Here is an 18705-nt window from a genome sequence, read left to right as displayed (position 1 = left end):
GCCATTCTCATTTAATGATGCTGCTCTTAGGACCCTGGTGAGGGGATCTATAAAAGCCCAGACACCACACTTCTCTGCATTAAACATTCACCAGGATCATTTATTCCTGGTAAGTGTCTTATTTTGTCACTGTATATGAGACAGTACCACAAAGACCTATGAAACAATAAGGAACACAGCAATTTTCTACAAATTGAAGGATAAAATACATGTGCAAGGGTGTGAGCTGCTGTCAGTACTAGGTATCAGCTCTGCAAGTGCCTGTCTGGGGGCAAATCTGGCATCACATCAAAAATCTTGATGTATGGGGCCTGGTTAGCATTAGCTTATAACTAGGAAAATGGGAACGAGAGCATTGCTGGGTGTAATCGCTCGCTTACAGCCTCTGTGGTTTTGGCAACCATTTCCTTGTGTGTAAGGACGATGCAAGTAAAAGTTCAAGTCACTGCTGAGAGGAGGTGCAGAGGAAAGACAGACAAAATGCAACATTGAGATTCACAGGAGCTATTTTTTCCTTTTTGCTCTCTGATGTTGTAAGAGCAGAATAAACCTCTTCACTTTCAGAAAGCCTAGAAGGTAAGGGTTCCCACGACACTCTGAAGGGTAAACATATATACATCTATGAACGAAGCAACTCATCTTTTTTTTTTTTTAAACTCTTCTTCTGAAAGGAGTCTTTTCCACAAAGTAAGGAAAGGATGGCAGAAGGCAGACTTCTGCAGAACTGCACTGCTACCTCTGCAGATAGTTTGTTTACTTGTACAACTCCTGAACACAGAACAGGGCCAAACACCAGGCACCACACACACAACCTGGGCAGGTGCCTGATTACAGGCCAGCTTACACCAGAGGGGATTCCACACCCTGGTAACATCCCTACTCACAGGGTAAGTCACCTCACTTTGTCCAAGAAACCAAATTGCCCAGGTCACACACAGAGCGTCTGACAATGCCGGTAGCTAAATGCACACCCGGGCATGCCCTGAGCACAGGGCCGGTCCCAAGTTTCTGGTTCGTGGCATCTTACACAGCCTCTTGCAAATACCTCACCAGGCCATGCTGCTATACACAGAAGTTAACTAAAGCTCATTTGCCATCCCATGAGGAGAAAAATGCACTGCTGCAGTTATGAAGTCATTCCTTTTGCAGGAAATATCTTTGAGCTGCTTCCTACCAGGCAGCTACTTGAAGCAAGGAGAGTTTAACACAACACACAGGTTTTGAAAGATGTGCAAGAAGTAAATCCAGCACTGTAACACTTCATACAAATGCACACTACAGAGGAAGACAGAAGCAGCCACTTGCGCTCTCAATGGAAAAGTTACAGAATAAGCACACTTAGGCATGCAGGGAAGGAAAATTAAAAAAAAAAAAAAAAAAAAAAAAAAAAAAAGAGATCCTAAAGCCTGGGGTGGCCTGTGCTCAGAGGGAGCTTCTGCAGCCCTGTGCTTCTCTGCAGGGTGCATCAGGCCAAAGGCAGTCACTGCCCTGTGACTCTGCAAGGCCAGCTCTGCAGGGTGGTTTGGGAGCAGAGAACAGGTGGCCTCCTACCCAAAGGGCATTTCCAAGAAGCGATCCTGTTCCCAGTGGCCTCACCTCCCTCCCAGAGAACCTAAAATCCCCCACGTCCACCCGCCTCCAACAAAAACAACGCCAGGCACTCGGTGCTTTCCAGGAACCTGACCCCAGCGGCCCCCTGCAGCACCTGGCCGTGACCCTGTCCCCAGGGAGAGGGGCACAGGGGAATGCAGCCCCCCAGGGCCACAGAGCCAGGGCGACGCGGGCAGACTACAACACCCAGGAGGCACCGCGACCAGGCTGCACCGTGCTGCGGTGACGTGGGGCCGCCCGAACCAATCCATGCAGAAGGAGGAATGTCAACAAACATGGGCCTCGTGACACCAGGGACACGGCAGGCAGCCCCCCGGCACGGGACCGGTGGCTACCGGGGTCTGGCATGGGGTCCTGGGCCCCCAAAACCGACAGCCATCACTTGCCAGTGTGAGGCCTCGGGGTAAACAGCGCTGCCGACAGGCTGCCTCCAGCCCCTGCCTCCACAAACAGAAGGACTCCACTTCATGCTGTTATATCCTGCAGTGTTTTTCTTAAAAAGCATCACTAATGCTGGAGAAAAAAAACTCACGCCACCAGGCCACGCAGCAAGTTAACCAGAAACTCAAGGAAAAAAAAGAAATGTCACTGGAGAACTTGGGTTTCAGAGTAGATCAGTTTTAGCCCCTTAGATTAGTCCTTCAGAGCTGACTTCGAAGGAAAAAGCAGCTGTGGGAAACCACAATAATCTAAAAACGTCTGCTGCAATTTTTAAACACTTACTGATTGCCACAAGGACAACAGAAAAATGCAAATGAAAATCCTCAGGAACCAAAGGCAATCATATGCTACAAAGTCACGGTCACACTATTTCTACATTGTCTAGGAAAATTAAGTTTTCTTAGGCATATCCAGACCCATGGAAGAAAAATAAAAGGCGGGTGTGCCCAGAGTAACTCCTGTAATTTTATTTTATTTCTGATGTTTTGAGAACTCAAGAGCTTCCAGCACAAACATATTCACCACACACTGCATTTGTATCCTGGGAACAGGAGCTCCCACCTCAGCTCCCAGCTGCCTAAGTTTTATTGTCCAGAGCACAATTCATACATGAGCTGCTTAGCCATCTTTGTCTACCTTTCCATAACTTATGAGGAGACTTTTTTCTCAGAAATATATTTGATAACAAATTGTTAAATTACAAACTGTTTAAAAAAAACAAAAACAAAAACGAACAAAACTCCAACAATTCCATTCAACCTCTCCCAAATCTAGAAAGCTTTGCCATAAATGAATGTATTTACCTGGAAGTCATACAAGGCAACGATGTTTTCATGTTTCAATTCCTAGAAAAAGTAAAACAAAGACAGTAAGTTAGGAGCAACAATGGACATAGAGAACAAAGACTGAAGAAAAGGACTCTGTCTGCCTTTACCTTCAGGATTTTAATTTCCTTGCCCAGCAGTGTCTGTGATTTTGCAAGGTTCTTCTTGTTAATGCATTTCACAGCTACTTCCAGCTCAGGTTTCTGAAAGTGAAGAAGCGCACATGTAATTCAGAGCTAGATGCCAGTTTCACCATAAATGTAGGCTGGGATAAGCGGCCTCTGAACAGGCTGCGAACACTACAGAAAGAAGCGTCCTGCAGCCCCACAGAAGGCCCTGGTGCATATCCCTCACTTGTTCAGACTTGCCCTCTCCTGAATTACGCTCGCCAGACCGAGGATAAAATCCCAAGGTTCGGGTTTTTCTTATTACTCGATACGCCGGTTATCCTCTTATTTAATCGCTAGAAATAAACACGCCGCGGGAGCCGCGGCTTATCCCAAGCCCTGAGGATGGGAAATCCAGCGCAGGGTGGCTCTCCCTGGAGGGTGGCTCTCCCGGTACGTCCCCGGCTGTCAGGGCCGAGGCGGGGGGAGCCCGAGCTCGGCAGAGGCAGCTCCCAGCGGCACCGGGCCCAAGTTCAGCCCGGGCGAGAGGGGGGGGGGGCGAAAAATAAAAATTAATAAAAAGGAGGAGAAGAAGAGCTCGTTCACCTCTTTGTGCCTGCCTTTGAAGACGACGGCGAAGGCTCCGTGCCCGATCAGGTCCTTCCTGCTGAACTCAAACTTTCCCACCGTCTCCATGGCGCTGCCGGGGCGAACTTCGCGGCTGGGAAGCGGCGGTGGCGGCGATGCGGGAGCTCCCTGGCACGGGCCGGGTCTCCCCCGGGCCTGCCCCGCTGCCGAGGGCGGTCAGGAGCTGGGTGCCGGCCGGCGCGGGGCAGCCCCGCTGCTGTCAGCCCCTCGGCAGCTCGGCGTCTGGCTCCTCCGCCCGCCCTCGCCTCCGTCCATGGGCTGCCTCTTCCTGCAGCAGGGCCGGGCGCCGCTCATCCTCGGCGGCGGCGAAGGAGCCGGCTGCTCAGCGGCGGGCCCTCCCCGCGCCCCGCTCGGCACGGACCGGGCTCCGCTCCCCGGGGCGGCCGCTTCGGGCGCCTCTCCCCGTGCCGAGCCCCGGCCCGGCCCGCCCGGCAGGCGCGGCTTGGCCGCGAGTCTTCAGCCGCGCTCCGCCTTAACGCCGCTGCCACCTTAAGCGCGGAGCCACCTTAAGCGCGGATCCACCCCGAGGGCCGCCCGCGGCCCGACGCCCCTCCGGGCTCGCCCGCGGGGTCCCCGCCGCCTCCCCGAGCTCCGCCGCCCGCTGCGGGCCCACACAAAGCCCGGCGGAGCGCGGCGCGGCGCGGCTCGGCCCCACACAGGCCGGCTCCGGCCCCAGCTCCGGCTCCGGCTCCGGCGGCGCAGGCGCAGTGCGCGGCGCTGAGGGGGGGAGCGGCCGGCACGGCGGCGGCGGCCACCTGAGGCGCAGGGGGCCGAGCCCGGCGCGTTTAAAGGCGCCGCCCGCCCCGGCCCTGAGGCACCGACGGGGCGCTGGGTGACCCCCCGCAAGGAGCTGGAAGCCGGGGGGGTTTGTGCTGCCGTCTGCCAGCTGCCCCCTCCTCCAAAAAAAAAAAAATCTTTCAGAAATGTTTCGAATAACTAAGTAGATGTTGAGTTTCCTTCCCCCTCCCCAATAAAAGTCTTATAGAAGTGTTACAAATGGCTAAAAAATAGCGAGTTTTTCAAAATTTACCACAAAAAAGTTGCTAAGGGGGCAGTGTCAGGGCCCCCATACCTCTCTCCCCCCTCCCCAAACAAGTCAGAAATGTTCAAATGACTAAATAAACACTGAGTTTTTCAAAATTTACCATAAAAACATCTCTGTGGGGGCAGTGGTGGCAGCCTCCTCCCGCTCCGCCCCCCACAATAAAATCTTTCAGAAATGTAAATAACTAAATAAATGGCAAGTTTTTCAAAATTTAATATAAAATCATCCCTGCAGGGGCAATGGCCGGGCGCACCCTGAGACCCCTCTCTTCCACAGGCAGCTTGTGCTGCACACCCTGGGGCCCCCTGCTGCTTCTCTCCGACATCCTCCGAGGGCATCGGAATGGCTCTCAGCCCCACATCCAGGGCCGTTTTCTAGCCCCCACACCCTGTCCTTGTCTGCATCCTTATCAAAACACAAAAATCAGAACACGCTATTCCAGCTGCAGAGACAGCACGCGTCTCGGGTAGCGCGTCTGTTTGTGCCTCGCAGTGTGGGGTTTGCTTTTTGCTCAATCGTGTGGCATCGATCCGTGTTCGGATCCCGGCCCTTTTCCTCTACCCGTAGCTGCCAGGTGGGCACGCGTCAGGGGATGGCATCCAGATGTCGTCAGCTCACCCAAAATGTCATTTTGTCGTAATCTGACAGTGCAAACAAACACAAGGCCGGCCGGCTCTGCAGACACGCAGGGCTGAGGGTACTCAGTGTCATGACGCCCAACAGCTGCAGTTATCGCTGTTTTCGGCAAAAGTGAGGAACAGGCAGCACCTCACAGCGTCAGGCCTTGCTCAAAGGCAGTGTCTGGCTGATACGGTGCCTGGCCTGTGCTCTGTTGCCCTCGTCTGCTAGATAACTCATGTTCAGGTGCTGTTCTGAACTTAAAATGTATCTGGAAAAATGACAGCTTGTCCCAAAACCAGATACAGAAGCCGCAGTGTCTGATCAGTGGTAGTTTGTGCCTCAAACTCCAGCAGAGTTAAGCTTTTAGGGGGAATTGTGCGAGTGAAGGGTATTCTTTATGTGAATTTGCAATGGCCTTCAGTCCAAAACGAGCCTGGTGTATATTTGTGATTTCAGTACTGACAACCCTCAGAATTAAAAACTTATTACATTTTAAAAAACACAATATGCTTAAGCTACTTGTTTGCTGTATCACTTCTAGGCCCATGACATCCACAATTTCAGGCTTCTGTCAATGATCACAAGCAGTTAATTTAAAAATGAACTCAGAAACTAGCAAAATGGCAAACATCACAAAACTTGCAAAACTAGAAAATAAAAAGTAAAGCTACTTGGCAAGTGACAGACACAGGAATTTACCAGCTGTTTCAAAGCTGCTGTCTTTAACACAGAACCTAACAGTTGCAAAAGCTTAAGTCAGGAAGTGAAGAAAATGTTTTGAAACTTCTGAGATAATTTCTAGGTAGGCAAAATCTTGTATCCCCCCTTCGCTGGAATATAGCCAGGGTGCCAGGGCTTGCAAGCCTGCTCTTGCAACAACTGTGGTAAAATCTCTGGTGACCACAGGTGATTCTGCCTTTGTTTTGCTATCTCAGCAGAGACACACAGTTCTAGTTAGGGCAGAGGAGGAAGTTGATATGAACGCTGTTCAATTGTTCTGTACTGTGTGTGCTTGTTATTTCACGTGCTGATGGCTATGAAAAAAATGTGCAACCTAAACAGATTGTGATTAAACCTGGGTTCTAAGGTAGCTTTTTGCATGCAGTTGCCTGCTTTGCAGGCAGCAAAGTCAGCCTCCTCTCCACTGACATGTATTTTTCTTTTAAGCAAAGTGGATTTGTTTATATGCAGGCCTGAAGGCTCAGTGTGTAACTTTCTAGTGGAAAAAGTTAAACTTCAAAGCAGCACAAGAAATTTGAAGGCACTCAGCGATCACTACAGGGATCAGGACCAAGCTGTACTGGATGCCCTGTGCACACCTGAGGCACTACACGATCTTTGTACTGACAGCTTAACACCTGTAGCAATTAAATGGCTCAAATACATCTTCCAAAAATAGGCTAGTGAAAAGATTTCATCAAATTTCTACAGAGATTTTAAAACTTCGCAAGGATAACTAATAAAACGTAATGCCACTTGACAGCAAATACGGTTTTGAGATGTTTGGAGTGCAGTCTGTAGACACATAGTATTAACAAAACATTTGTTCATGTTGGAACAAAGAAAGCCAACTGAAAAGCTTTTTAATTGAAAGTAGGATTTTTTTATTTTTTTTTTCTCCACTGTGGTTTGCTGATTAAACACTTATGCTCTATCAGTTCTTCCCCAATGTCCAGAATTGTGAGAGATTGTATTTAGGCCAGCATCCAACACATGTAAATTCTGTTCTCCTCTGATAGTCTCCCATTTGTTAATGATGTAAGTACTACCACCAACAGGTATTCAACTGCTTCTCAGATGGAGGCATTCATCTTTAGGGGACAGAATATATAGATCAATTTACTAATGCATGGCTGGGGGAAGATCTGCTGTGATTTATGATGGGTGGAGAACTGTACAAGCATACACCCAGCTGTGGGAAACCTTCGAATATTTTCTTGAAATTCTTTTGCAAGTTAGTGCAACTTTTTGTCATTCACATGTGAAGACAAGCAGTGAGATAGCTGATATCCTGGTGATTCAAATGAAACTCTTTTCCAATATGATGTTTTAATTAGCAGTCATAAATATGTCCATTTCTATCTGCAGGAATCCAAGAGTGCCATCCTCACCTCAGTGCTGCAGAGGTACTGTGTAATTACCTATGACACAATTCTATTCTGTCGAATTGGCTAAAGCAACAGGATTATGAAGGAATTGTGTAAGAACAAGCAAACACAGAATAAAGATTTAGAACAAAGAATAAAGATTTCCACCCAGAGATAATTGTTCTCATCATAGTCCAACCAAAGGAATAAATGACCTATATACACAACCAGTGCAGCCCAAGGTGCGAATGAAGCTCATGTAGGTACAGTAACACTATTTTTAAACCAGCTAACTTTTACCAGTATCCTGGAGCAGCATAGACTTCGCCCTGGACTGCAAATCCTACCTTAGGAGCTGGGTGGATTCTATGGAGGGCTAGCACACACCAAGCTTCTTGCTGCTGTGTGTACTTGGCTATATGTACCAGAGCTTCGGTGGAAGATGTATCCATTAGACTATTTCTTCTAGACAAGTAACATTTTACACTTGCTGCTATATAGCAGAGTAAAGACCCATATTCACATCTCAGAGAACCTATGCCAGATACACGACATGCTTCTTAATGCTTCTGCATGGGCCAGACAGCTGTCTTTCCCAAGAACCTAGTGTTTTTGCTTTTCTAGTTCAGCAACTCCATCCCAGTGTTCCCCACAGTGTCTGATGAGAGACCAGAAGCATCACAGAAATAAACCAACATATCTGGAAGGTGTGGGGGAATCCTTGGCTGGATATGATCATAAAGAACAGGTTATTTAAATCACTGTGTAACTCTGTTTTGAAATCAAAGTTCTGTGAGACACTGAGGGAATTTCCAGGGCACTCCTCTGTAGTATTTTTTTTTACAATGACTGCCTCACAGAGACGATAAGGACCCAGGAAAACATATCCGTGTTTTTGGAGGAAGGGAAATGCCAAACTATCAGGCTTGGGCACATGAGCAAGATGTGACTGCACAGGGACCAAGCCTGTTAATTGGCCACACATCTCCTCACATGAAATGAAAGCTTAAGCCTTGAGATGAGCTTTAGCATGAGCTGTGTGGTACAGTCATCGGTGGACACAGAGGTAGTGCTGCTGCTGGGTAATTCATTGGAAACTTTTCTTGATATTTCATAGCCAGAAAAAGATGGACAGCCTAGCACAAGAGGATGAATGAAAAGCAGACACTATTTGTGTAGATTCAAAATTAAATTAAAATTTGGACATGTTAAAACCAGTTACACATCTCCTTTCCACAAACCGCCTAATAGCTGAGCATAACCAGAAGTATCTGGGCAGAGCCAACAGTAACCTGAATACTGGAATTTTTACCAGATTCATCAGGAAGGAGTAAAGGAGATGAATATCCAGTAATTGACTGGAAATCACTTTGGTGGAAGGAAAACACATACGTACACCAATATCCGTAAATGGTAAAAGCAAATATTAGCTTAGCATTAATGGAATACAAGACAAGCTGCAGGAGTAAATCAAAATTACATCTTTTATTCTCACCTCTTTCAGCTGTCTGCAAGTGGGTTAGATTCTGGCTCAGCTACAGTAAGGGTAAAACACAGACCTCAGTGGAACTTCAGCAGGGTTATGCTAAAATGTGTGCTTTGAACACAGCCATGTCACATTACCTTCCTGGAGAGGCTGAATGAGTAAATTTATCTGGAGTTCTGAAAACATAAGTAAATTTACAGCAGTGGTGTAAGCTATGTTAAGAGTATTTGTTCATACCTCACACAGGATCTGCAGAAACAGCATTCTGGCTCTGCTGAAGTACTCTTATCTGAGAGAGGGAATGATCCTCCCTCTCACAGCATCAGCTTTTGGTGATGGAAACTGAATTAAATGACGGAGTTAGAATCCACTCCCCAGTGCTCACAGCCAGCTGCTCCCCCCTCACACACACAGCTGAATCAAAGACATTTAGGTGACGTCTAAACATGGGCCAGCACGGCTGGAAAGGTTGAATGTTTGAACTCAGCTGCAAGGAACTCAGAATATGGAGTGCACTCAGATGCCAGTTGCTCTAGCAGTATGGCACCTCGCGTCATATGCAGGAGAGGAAGAATCACTTTCCATGCACTTCCCCAGCCCTGTCATATTACATTCGGGATTTATTTACACTGTGGGCCCCTTTATTGATTAATACTGTTGAGAGATTTAACCAGCCACTCAATTATCCTGGCAGGCCAGGTCTGAGATGTTTTATTACCCCCCTCCCCACACACAGACTCCAGCTCACTGAACAGATTTCATGAATTATTGAAGGCAGTGTTTTAATGTACTCAGCAAGGTGCTCTGGCAAGGGGCTTCATAGGTTCCCTTACATTTTAATATCAGATGCATTTCAGCTGCTGGCAGAGGGCTCTGGGGGCTGTACTCAGTGTTCAAATCTGTTAGTGCCCACATCGAGGACCATTACCTAACCTGCCTGTCAAACAACTGATTATATTAAATTGAGATTTGCCAATAAATAAGAGAGAGTCTGCAAATCTTCCACTCGGAGGAGTCTGTTTTCAGGCTAATTGGAAGCTATTGCTTGCCAAAACACACACTGCTTGTCCGTAAATCAGCAGGTATTGTCGTGCAGTTCCTTACAAGACGTGGGCTCCCTCCAGGGTATGAACAACTCCGTCCCCACCACCTTCATCCTCCTCACCCAGGTCCATAACATCCACTGGGCCCCTCAGGCCGCTCCTGGGGAAGCCGAGGTTTTTCAGGAGGGGACATGGGCCTTGACTCAGCCTGCAGCCTGCTCCTCTGGGACCTGCTCCAAAACCGTCTAAAGTCAACAACATCCTCTCCAGCAGCCCCAATACACTTCACCACCGGCCCTCGGTTTGGTGATCTGTGTGTTAAAAATAACCTCTCACCTCACGGCAGGAGGAGGAGGAGGAGAGGGAGGAGGAGGAGTGTCATGTCCCTTCTATTTCAAATCTACAGAGTCGTACGTTTCAGAGAATGTCTGCTCAGCCTTTAGGCTTGGCTTCTCTCCAGATGCAGGACCAACATGGAAAGGCTGCCCAGGCAGCAGAGCACCATCACTGTGGGAGCATTTTTGGAGCAGTTTGGGCAAATATCTGGCAGGACTGACACAGGCAAGGTTAAAGCGTGACCTTAGATGAGCAGGCTGCATAATGCTCAGCTCTCTCCTGCTTGCTGTGATTTGTCTTCAGTGTACTAATTTGGGGCAGAAGCTGAGAACGTCTCTCCTAAATCCCCAAGAAGAGCAGTTAAGCGTAACTCAGACCTTGGATGTTATCATCCTTGTCCAGCTCCTACAGACACACAAAAAAAAAGCGCTTGGGAAAAAACAGGCTCTTCCTCCGGACCTGTTATCAGCCAGCTTTTTCAACTGACTGCCAGCTTTTTCAACTGACTGCCTCACAGAAATATAAAATTAGGCACAGATGAACATTGTAGTGAGTTTCAACACTGCTGTTTGCAACAACAAGAAGCTGGGATCAGCACACTCATTGCAATCCTCCAAAGCAATGATCCCTTGTCCTTGCACGTTTCTAGGAAACCAGAGAGGAACAGTACTTCAACACTGACACCTGAAGCAACGAGGGGAGAAAAGGTTTTCAGCAGAGTATCAGAAAAGTTTTAGTGCTGAATTCCTCTGGGCTCATTTTATAAAAAAACAAAAAAAAAAAAAAAAAAAACAAAAAAAAAAAAAAAACAAAACAAAACAAAACAAAACAAAACAAAACAAAAAAAAACACACACAAAAATAAACCAACAACAAGAACAACAAAAATGCGCCAGATTTGCTAAGGTGTCCTACCTGGCCATATCTGTACCCCAGCACTTATGCCTCACGGCAGAAGACCTAAGTACAAGGAAGCAATGAAATAAGTTTTGTTTTGTTTTGTGTTTTTTTTTTTTTTTTCTCTTTTGTTTGTTTGGCGTGTTTGTTTGTTTTAATTGCTCTCTCTCTCTTGTTTTTTTTTTTTTTTTTTTTTTTTTAAAAACAAATATCTGAGCTTTTTGCTCTAGGAATACAGAAGGCAACTACCCAGAAATGCAGTTTAGCTGAAGCAGTTGACAGGGCTTGGAGTTATCTAGATGCTGACTTCCTGCCTCACAAAGGAGAGATGCATTTCTGAAAGGTATTTAGTTACTTAACTCCTCTCGATGCCTGCCTTTTCCTCTCATCTGTGTAAATGGTAAGGTCTTTGAAGACTTAATTTTTCATAATTATTTCTGTACTACTTTGATTTCAGAAGCAACTATAATACAGTAATTGCTACATCCAATTAAAGATCAGAAATGTATGTGTCTCAGCAAGCAGCCCTGCTGTCATTTGCCCTTTGTCAGGTAAAACAGGGTACAGTCATGAGTTAAAAAAATAATAATAATAATAAAATAAAGCTGAATCAAAATAGGAGAAAAAAGGCTAACCATGATTTAGGAATTCTCTGTCCACAGTTTTGTTTTTATTGACACTATAAAGTGTTGCAGGATGCAATCATGGTACATCCAGGCATTGGGAAGGCACTCGACCTGGCAGTACTGGACAAGATCGTTCAAAACTATGAAGACTACAGAGGTTTTCCATGACTCATGAAATTTAGTCAAATGTTCCGTGACTCATGGATTAACCTCACAAAACCCAGAGGGAAGGAAAGCTATTGGGCTGTTGGTTGACAAGAGCACGTTTAAAATTAACATACCATAACAAGCAGGACACCAACATCATCTTTTCAACTCTTGAGAAACTTTTAAGGAAGAGTTGTGTCCACCCTCTCATTAACAGGGGACCTGAGCTGAGGTTGTGTCGTTAGGATGGGACACTTTTTGCAGCTCCGAGGCTTGAATAGCAGCATTAATATAATCCAATTACAGAAAGCATAACCAAATGCAACAAACTGTTCATACTAGCTGGTACCTAAACACAGTCCCCCTATATTCTACTGCAAACATTAGGTGAGGAGACAGAAACCAGAAAGTAGCCTTAAATGAACCATTTGATAAAAATACTGTAACCACTGTTAACTGGTCCCCCTTCTTCGAAAAGGTTATACACTTGCTTAGCCCTGTAACAGGAACTATATGCTGTGTAGCTGACCCTGTGGACAGGGCAGGGAAGTCTGACTGCATCCAGGACTTTGAAAACGTGGCCTCAAGTTCCCCTGTTTTGCCACGAACTTCCTGGGAAGCTCCGCACAGGTTGCTTCCACCTCTGCAGCTACAAGCGTGTAACACACTGGCAAACTAAATAGTGTAGGTGAGCCTCTCTATGCCCCTGTTCTCTCTTTAAACTGGGGAGAGTGGGATTGCAGAGTAGAGTGGATGAAATACATTAAATACTGGGGGGCACTGCTTGACTGCAGTACCAGAGGCCATAAAAGCACTTAAACAGGCATAAATCCAAAGGAGCACGAGGGGATTGGCAGAGGAAAGCTTGTCCACTGGGGGACTTGCTGGGGATAGAAAGTGCTCCATTATTTTTAATTTGGTATTCAGTCTCAACTTGACACTTAACATATCTGACATCTTGATGGCCTGTTTGAATTCTCTTCTATAACTGTAATAATACAGACCTAAGCCCAGGGAGCAATGCAATGCATTTTGCATTTAAAACATCACAGCCAGTCCGGTTTAATTTACATCATTTCAACAGTTCTGGTTAGATGTTAATAGTGATTTTATTCTCCAGAATTGACATATGGATAAAGGGGGAAAACAGGCAAAAGAATGCAATATAAGTGGCATCAAGGGGAAAGAAGAGAACACTTCAACTGTTTGTTTTAAAAGAACTTATTTTCTTGATGGTGAAATTATCTTCTGGTTTATCAGATTAAGATTTGTGTGGCATAACTTCCATCAGATCTCATGGTTTATACTGAAAACCAGATTTTTCTGTCAAGAAACAAACTTCTAAACTAACATGAAACAAATTCCAAGCACTTCACAGACCTCAGGTCACAAGTTTTAAGACCAAACTAACAGTCTGATCTTGCAGCCTACCCTCCTGAGAGCAAAAGCCAGAGAATTTACCATCTTGCTTGTATCCAAACCTAGAGTCTCAGTCAGAAGCAGCAAACCTGACTTCATTGACCTGCACAAGCAGAGGATCAGGTTAATGCCAGCCAGCATACTTAGGAACAGAATCAGCTTGGAAGACATGTAACCCCTGTGGCATCAGTTTAATGTGTCATGAGACACCAAATTAGGCCATGATAAAAAAATCTGCTGCTACACGTATGGGTGCAGATGTTGCATGAGGCACAGAAGCACTATCCCTATGATGCTGACACAAAACGAGCCATTATACATGAGCAGGAAGGACAGCCATAGCAAGGTGCACCCTCATTTTCTCTCCTGTGTGCAAGTCTCATGCTGATCATTGCATATGAATGAGAGCTAGGAGGATTATGTCTTTGTAGATGTGAGGTTTAATTTTTCTTATAGTGAGCTTCAGAGGAAGGGTCCCTTTATATGCAAATAGAACACCCCAACAGCATTCAAAGAAATACAGAAAAATATATATATTCCAGAAACTATCAAGATACAGCCATTATCAGCCACTGAAAGTCAGCACTATCACGAAGAATGAGTTGCAGTCCGCAGCCCCACTCATGTCAAACCAGCCTAATTTGATTAGAGAAATTCTTTGTGGTTGGATTCAGTTAGAAAGACTGTAGACAAATAGGCCCTGAAGCAAATGATACCATTTTAATAACGTAAGTATATTCTTATCTGAATCATAGAGGATCTGCTGTTGCATAATGAATCAGATGCCCTCCCTATAATCAGTTAGCCACTTCTTTCATGATACAGAAGAGGCACATGCCTGTCTGCATCACGCAGGAAACATCCCAGCTCTCCCTCGATCAGCACAGCATCACCCGCATAAAGGCAGCACTATGCATGGCAGCAGCAGTGAATTATTCCGCATCCCTGCCAATAGGTCCTGAATAGCACACCATATTCTGGATTTAGGCTAGCCTTTCATTGCTTTTCTTTAGCAAAGCTCTTGCCAGCCCTTTAGCTTTTAACAGGCTTGCCGATATTAGGCTATTCTGATGGTGGGAATGAAGACTACAAGGCTGCTGGAATACCTGTCCGATTACCTCTGGCAGGGGAGAAGAGGTGAAAAACTTCAGGAGAACATACGTAATGACGATGTTCCAGGTTCACAGTGTGCAATAATTAAGGACGGCATTAAACCTATTTTGTAACTGCACATAATGACCGGCTTATGCACTGCTGACTTACATAACGCCTGCTGTTTTTTTGGTTTTGTTGTCGTTGCTGTTATCCGAGGAGCCAAGGCCTCTTAATTGTTTACACGTTAACTTCATTAAAGTGTAATGCCTCTTATCACCCAGCTCGTTGTAACAGGTTGGCTGTGTACGTGTGTTTTCCAGGAAGTTTCCAACGGTACTCCTTGTGCTGATTGCAGCAGCAGTTATCAATCAACTGTTTTTACCTAGACAATGATATATGCATAACCTCTGCAGAGGCTTTGTTTTCAGCCTGAGTTCCCTATGTGCTGGAAAACAAAAGCTGCCTGGCAGTTTTCTCCCTGCACCCTCATGTCTTTGACCTTAAACCCCTGCCAGTGCAAAGGGACCCAGGAACGTAAAGGACTTAGCCCTCCGCTACCCAGCGCCTCAAATGTCAGCAAATGTTGGGGTCAGGCCATGCCATGCCAATAAACTGAATTTAAGCATTTCTAAAGTGGGCCACAAAGAGGCTACCCAACTTTTGCACTCTGCCTGGAATATCTATGTTTTCATATTTACTTTCCTTATATCCCCGCTAGGCATGATTTTCAAGTGTCAGATGGAGCCTGGAAGAAGAGTACGACACAGCACTTGGAGAAGCAGGCTACTGGGAGATTCCTCAGCTCTTACGCGGCCTCAGAAGTGACCTCAGTAAGAAGCAGGGAGCTGGAAGTGCCTGCCAAAATTGATCCTTTTTGGAAATGCAGACAGCAGCTGAAGCAGACAAACAGTGCTTCTTGTCTCTGTTGCCTGTAATGAGTACGACAAAAAAGCAAGCCAGGAAAAGCCTCATCTCTGACACTATTTTTTTTCCTGAAGTTCTTGAAAATTTTTAATATTTTTTTCAGTTAGCTCAAGTAGAGATGATTTAACTTTATGTTATAGCATAGAAATTAGGGGAATACTGCATGCTGTGTAAAACGAAACACTAGAGATACCTTCCAATGTACAGCACAAAGAGGAGGGAATTATAAAAGGTATTTAAGCCTGAAGACTCAGTCCTTTACATTTCAGGGCTAACAAATTCCTGATAAGAAATTTCAGAGAAAAAACAAACAAACAAACAAACAAACAAAAACAAACAAACAAAAAAAAAACAACTCACAGTGGAACTAATGGAAAAATCCCAAATTAACTTGAGAAAGCAACCAGAATTTGTTAAGCAAAAGAGATCATCCAGTCCAGGCTGATGCTAGGAAAGGCCAATGGGACTGGGATGCTCTGGGCATGATCCAGAGCCATCTGGGGTACCCATGGCAGAAACATCCACTGTCCTTCCCTCTGTTACAGAGCCTTTCTCAAGAAATAACCCAGCGAGATGCATGGAAGCAAGGAGAGCTCCCAGGGCAAGGCAGAAAACCCCCCACGGGCTTTCTTGGGGCTCTTCAAACTCCTGGCAGGCTGGCCTGTGAAATCCCATACAAGCGGATATGCCTTTCCCACCTTTATCCCCAGTTTTGAAGAGGCCCAGTGACACCAGTGCAGCTCAGTGTCTGAGTTCACACTTGAACATTTCACCGTCCCGTTCCCAGCTTTCCCAAGTGCTGAAGCATAGCAGCTTCCCAGGGACCTAGAAGCAGAGATCTGTAGTTCATGAATTAATTACTTAGCAAATCTCTTTGGCTCCTTCATCAGCTCAGCCAAATGAAAATAAGAGCTCCAGTCCCAGAGAAACGGAGCCCTCCACATGGCTTTGAGCTTGGGACTTTCCAACAAAAGGCTTTTTTTTTTTTTTTTTTTTTTTTTTCTGGGCTCTCTGAAGTATTTGCATGCAGGCTGACAGCTTGCATCCTAGGCAGTAGGACAGAAAGAAATCAGTAACAGAGCTCCAAAATTTGTAGTGAAAATGCTCTTCTGCAGGAAACCATGCACAAAGAGCAGACACTATCCATTTGACACAGGAAAAGTCTGAGGACTTCTTGCAAAGGCCGCATTTCAACCACACTCGGTAATTTCCCCCAACTTAGAACCCAATTGTTACTTGTAGGTGTTTCAGCTCAGTGAGGCTGTGAAGCCAGAGCCAGCACGGTGGAAATCCTGCACCAGCAGGCTCTGCAGAAGCTTGTCATGTATTGCCTGAGTGGAAAGAGTAACAACTGAACACAAATATTTGAGTTCCTCTTTGTTCCTGGCAGGGCTCTTGCAGCATACATGTGAGCAGATTGCATTTGTTTTTGCTGGGATGGGAGAAGTAATAGAGACAGCCGGGTATGAGCCGAATCCAGCCCACAGCAGAGGCAAATGTTGCTCCCAGTGCCGTGCCCACCAGTGCACCAGCACAGTTACTTTTATCAAGCCAGGACGAGTTGCTTCCTGGAGCCTTATCGAGCTGAAGATCTAGGATGGTTGTTTATCAGGAAGAGCAGCACAGGGCAGAACCTCCACTGGGTAAATCCTCAGCTTGTGGGTGTGCGCAGAGCCAAACCAAAAGGCTCCAGCTCCAAGTAAACATCCAGGCAGTCCAGACTTGGACCTGCCTTAAAACTGCTCCAGCTTGGCCACATGCCTCTTGACTAGAGCAAGGCACTAGCCAAACAGTAGCACCCTCCAGAATAATGGCACATTCCTGTCCTTATTTCAGAGCAGGGACACTGGAGAGCTCAGTGACCCCAGCTGCGCGATCGCACATGTTTACCCCATTCATCTGCAAGTCCAAATACACAGCACTGCTGTTGCTTACAGGGCTAATTTATCTGTATGAGCAGTTACAGTGTGGTCACCTTGTTCCTGGCACGGTGGAAATCTGTGCAGGATGTTCACCCATCACAAGAAGCCCAGGAGCAGCAGCTCAGGTCGCTGCCATCTGCAGAACCCAAGGCCATGAGCAGGCTCGGTTTCGCTAATAGCACTGCTGCAATTCAAACAGGCTTTGGAAAAACAAACCCAGCCCATCGGTCAGTACGTCTGATTCCCTGGCTGGTGGCCCAAGGAGAGAAGCTGGAGAGCAGAGCAAAGTGTGCAGAGGAAAGCCCTCCAGGCAGACACTGCTGCAGAGCTTCAGCTCCCCAGCTGGCTGCTGCTCCCCTTGCCCTCCCACCAGAGGACAGCAGTGACCAGAAGGGGCTGCTCATCACCAGCTTAGAGTACAAGTCTTTAGTGGCAGAATTTGCAATAGATATAAGAGGTGAGATTAGAGTTAATTTCTTATATAAATACACATATATACATGTATTTATTAATATATATATTATTTCTACTGCTCACCTTGCCTGAATTGTGCTTGGCTAATGACTGCACGGGTTTTTGCTCTGCATTTAAAAAAAAAAAATCTACACTCCTGACTGCAAGAGGAAACAAGCAGAGGAGGAAGCCCAGCAGCAGCGTTGTCTTTGCTGCTCTGCCCATAAAAATGGTCTCAGACAGACACAGCAGCTGCACAAGTTGGTCTTCTGCAGCAGCTAGCTTTTTCAGCACTGGGAAGAGCAACCCGAAGTGTCCACCTCCAAAAGCTCAGTGTTATGATGGATATTAATTGATACTGAATTATTCCGTAGCATTTGTCAGAGCACTTCACACCCATCTATACCCGCCTGCTTCAGAAGCTGGGTTCAGGTGAGGCCAGTGCCCTGACGCAGCTGCAGAACAATGCTGTGCTTTCTTCCTGCTATCTGCACTGCAGTCACACCCCCGGCACCCCAGCTGCCCGCACCTGCCAAGTCCAGCCAAGCCCAAACAAAGCTGGAGATAGCGATACGTGTGCCACAAGGACGGGCAGCCAGAGAGTTCTGCCTCTTGGAGCCCGTTTGCAGGTGTTTGCTCACACTTAGCAACATGGAAAAGCAAGTGGGAAGCAGGCTTGAATTAAAACTGAAAGCCATAATTGTGTTTGTGTGGCTCAGGTGGAGCTGGAGAGCACTCCCAGGAGCACTGCGTGTGGCCCCTTTGGATATTTGTCATGCCCGTTTCTCCTGGCAGCCTCCTGCCGGGACCCAAGGAGCCAGGAATTGCGAAGGGATCAATGGCTCCTGGTGAGCACTGGCCAAGCCAGCCCATATCAGTCATTCCCCAGCTACTTATGGAAGGAGGGACTGTACCCTTGAATGGCATTGCCCAGGGTCCGTGGAGGTGCCAGCAAGCACAGCTGCAGTCCCCAT

The 18705-nt window shown here is 46.5% G+C and overlaps 1 protein-coding gene and 1 long non-coding RNA gene across 2 annotated transcripts in view; one reads left to right on the top strand and one right to left on the bottom strand.

Moving 5' to 3' along the window:
• The window catches only part of ULK1 (unc-51 like autophagy activating kinase 1), an 80500-nt gene extending 76685 nt beyond the window's left edge, over positions 1 to 3815 (bottom strand). The window contains exons 1-3 of the mRNA XM_084491671.1: positions 3590 to 3815; positions 2987 to 3079; positions 2856 to 2897 (exon numbers count right to left, since the gene is read on the bottom strand). Coding sequence (XP_084347797.1) covers positions 2856 to 2897; positions 2987 to 3079; positions 3590 to 3679 — 225 coding nt within the window. The 5' untranslated portion in view covers positions 3680 to 3815. The remainder of the gene's footprint in view (positions 1 to 2855; positions 2898 to 2986; positions 3080 to 3589) is intronic.
• Positions 3816 to 3921: 106 nt separating this feature from the next.
• LOC311420618 lies at positions 3922 to 17616 on the top strand. Its single transcript, XR_014684432.1, has 2 exons — positions 3922 to 11488; positions 15151 to 17616. It is a non-coding gene; the product is annotated as an uncharacterized lncRNA (long non-coding RNA).
• Positions 17617 to 18705: the final 1089 nt, after the last annotated feature.

Source organism: Aythya ferina (assembly GCF_964211825.1).
Source record: "Aythya ferina genome assembly, chromosome: 17".
In the NCBI taxonomy this organism is placed as follows: Eukaryota; Metazoa; Chordata; class Aves; order Anseriformes; family Anatidae; genus Aythya; species Aythya ferina.
This window is presented reverse-complemented; position numbering and strand designations above follow the sequence as displayed.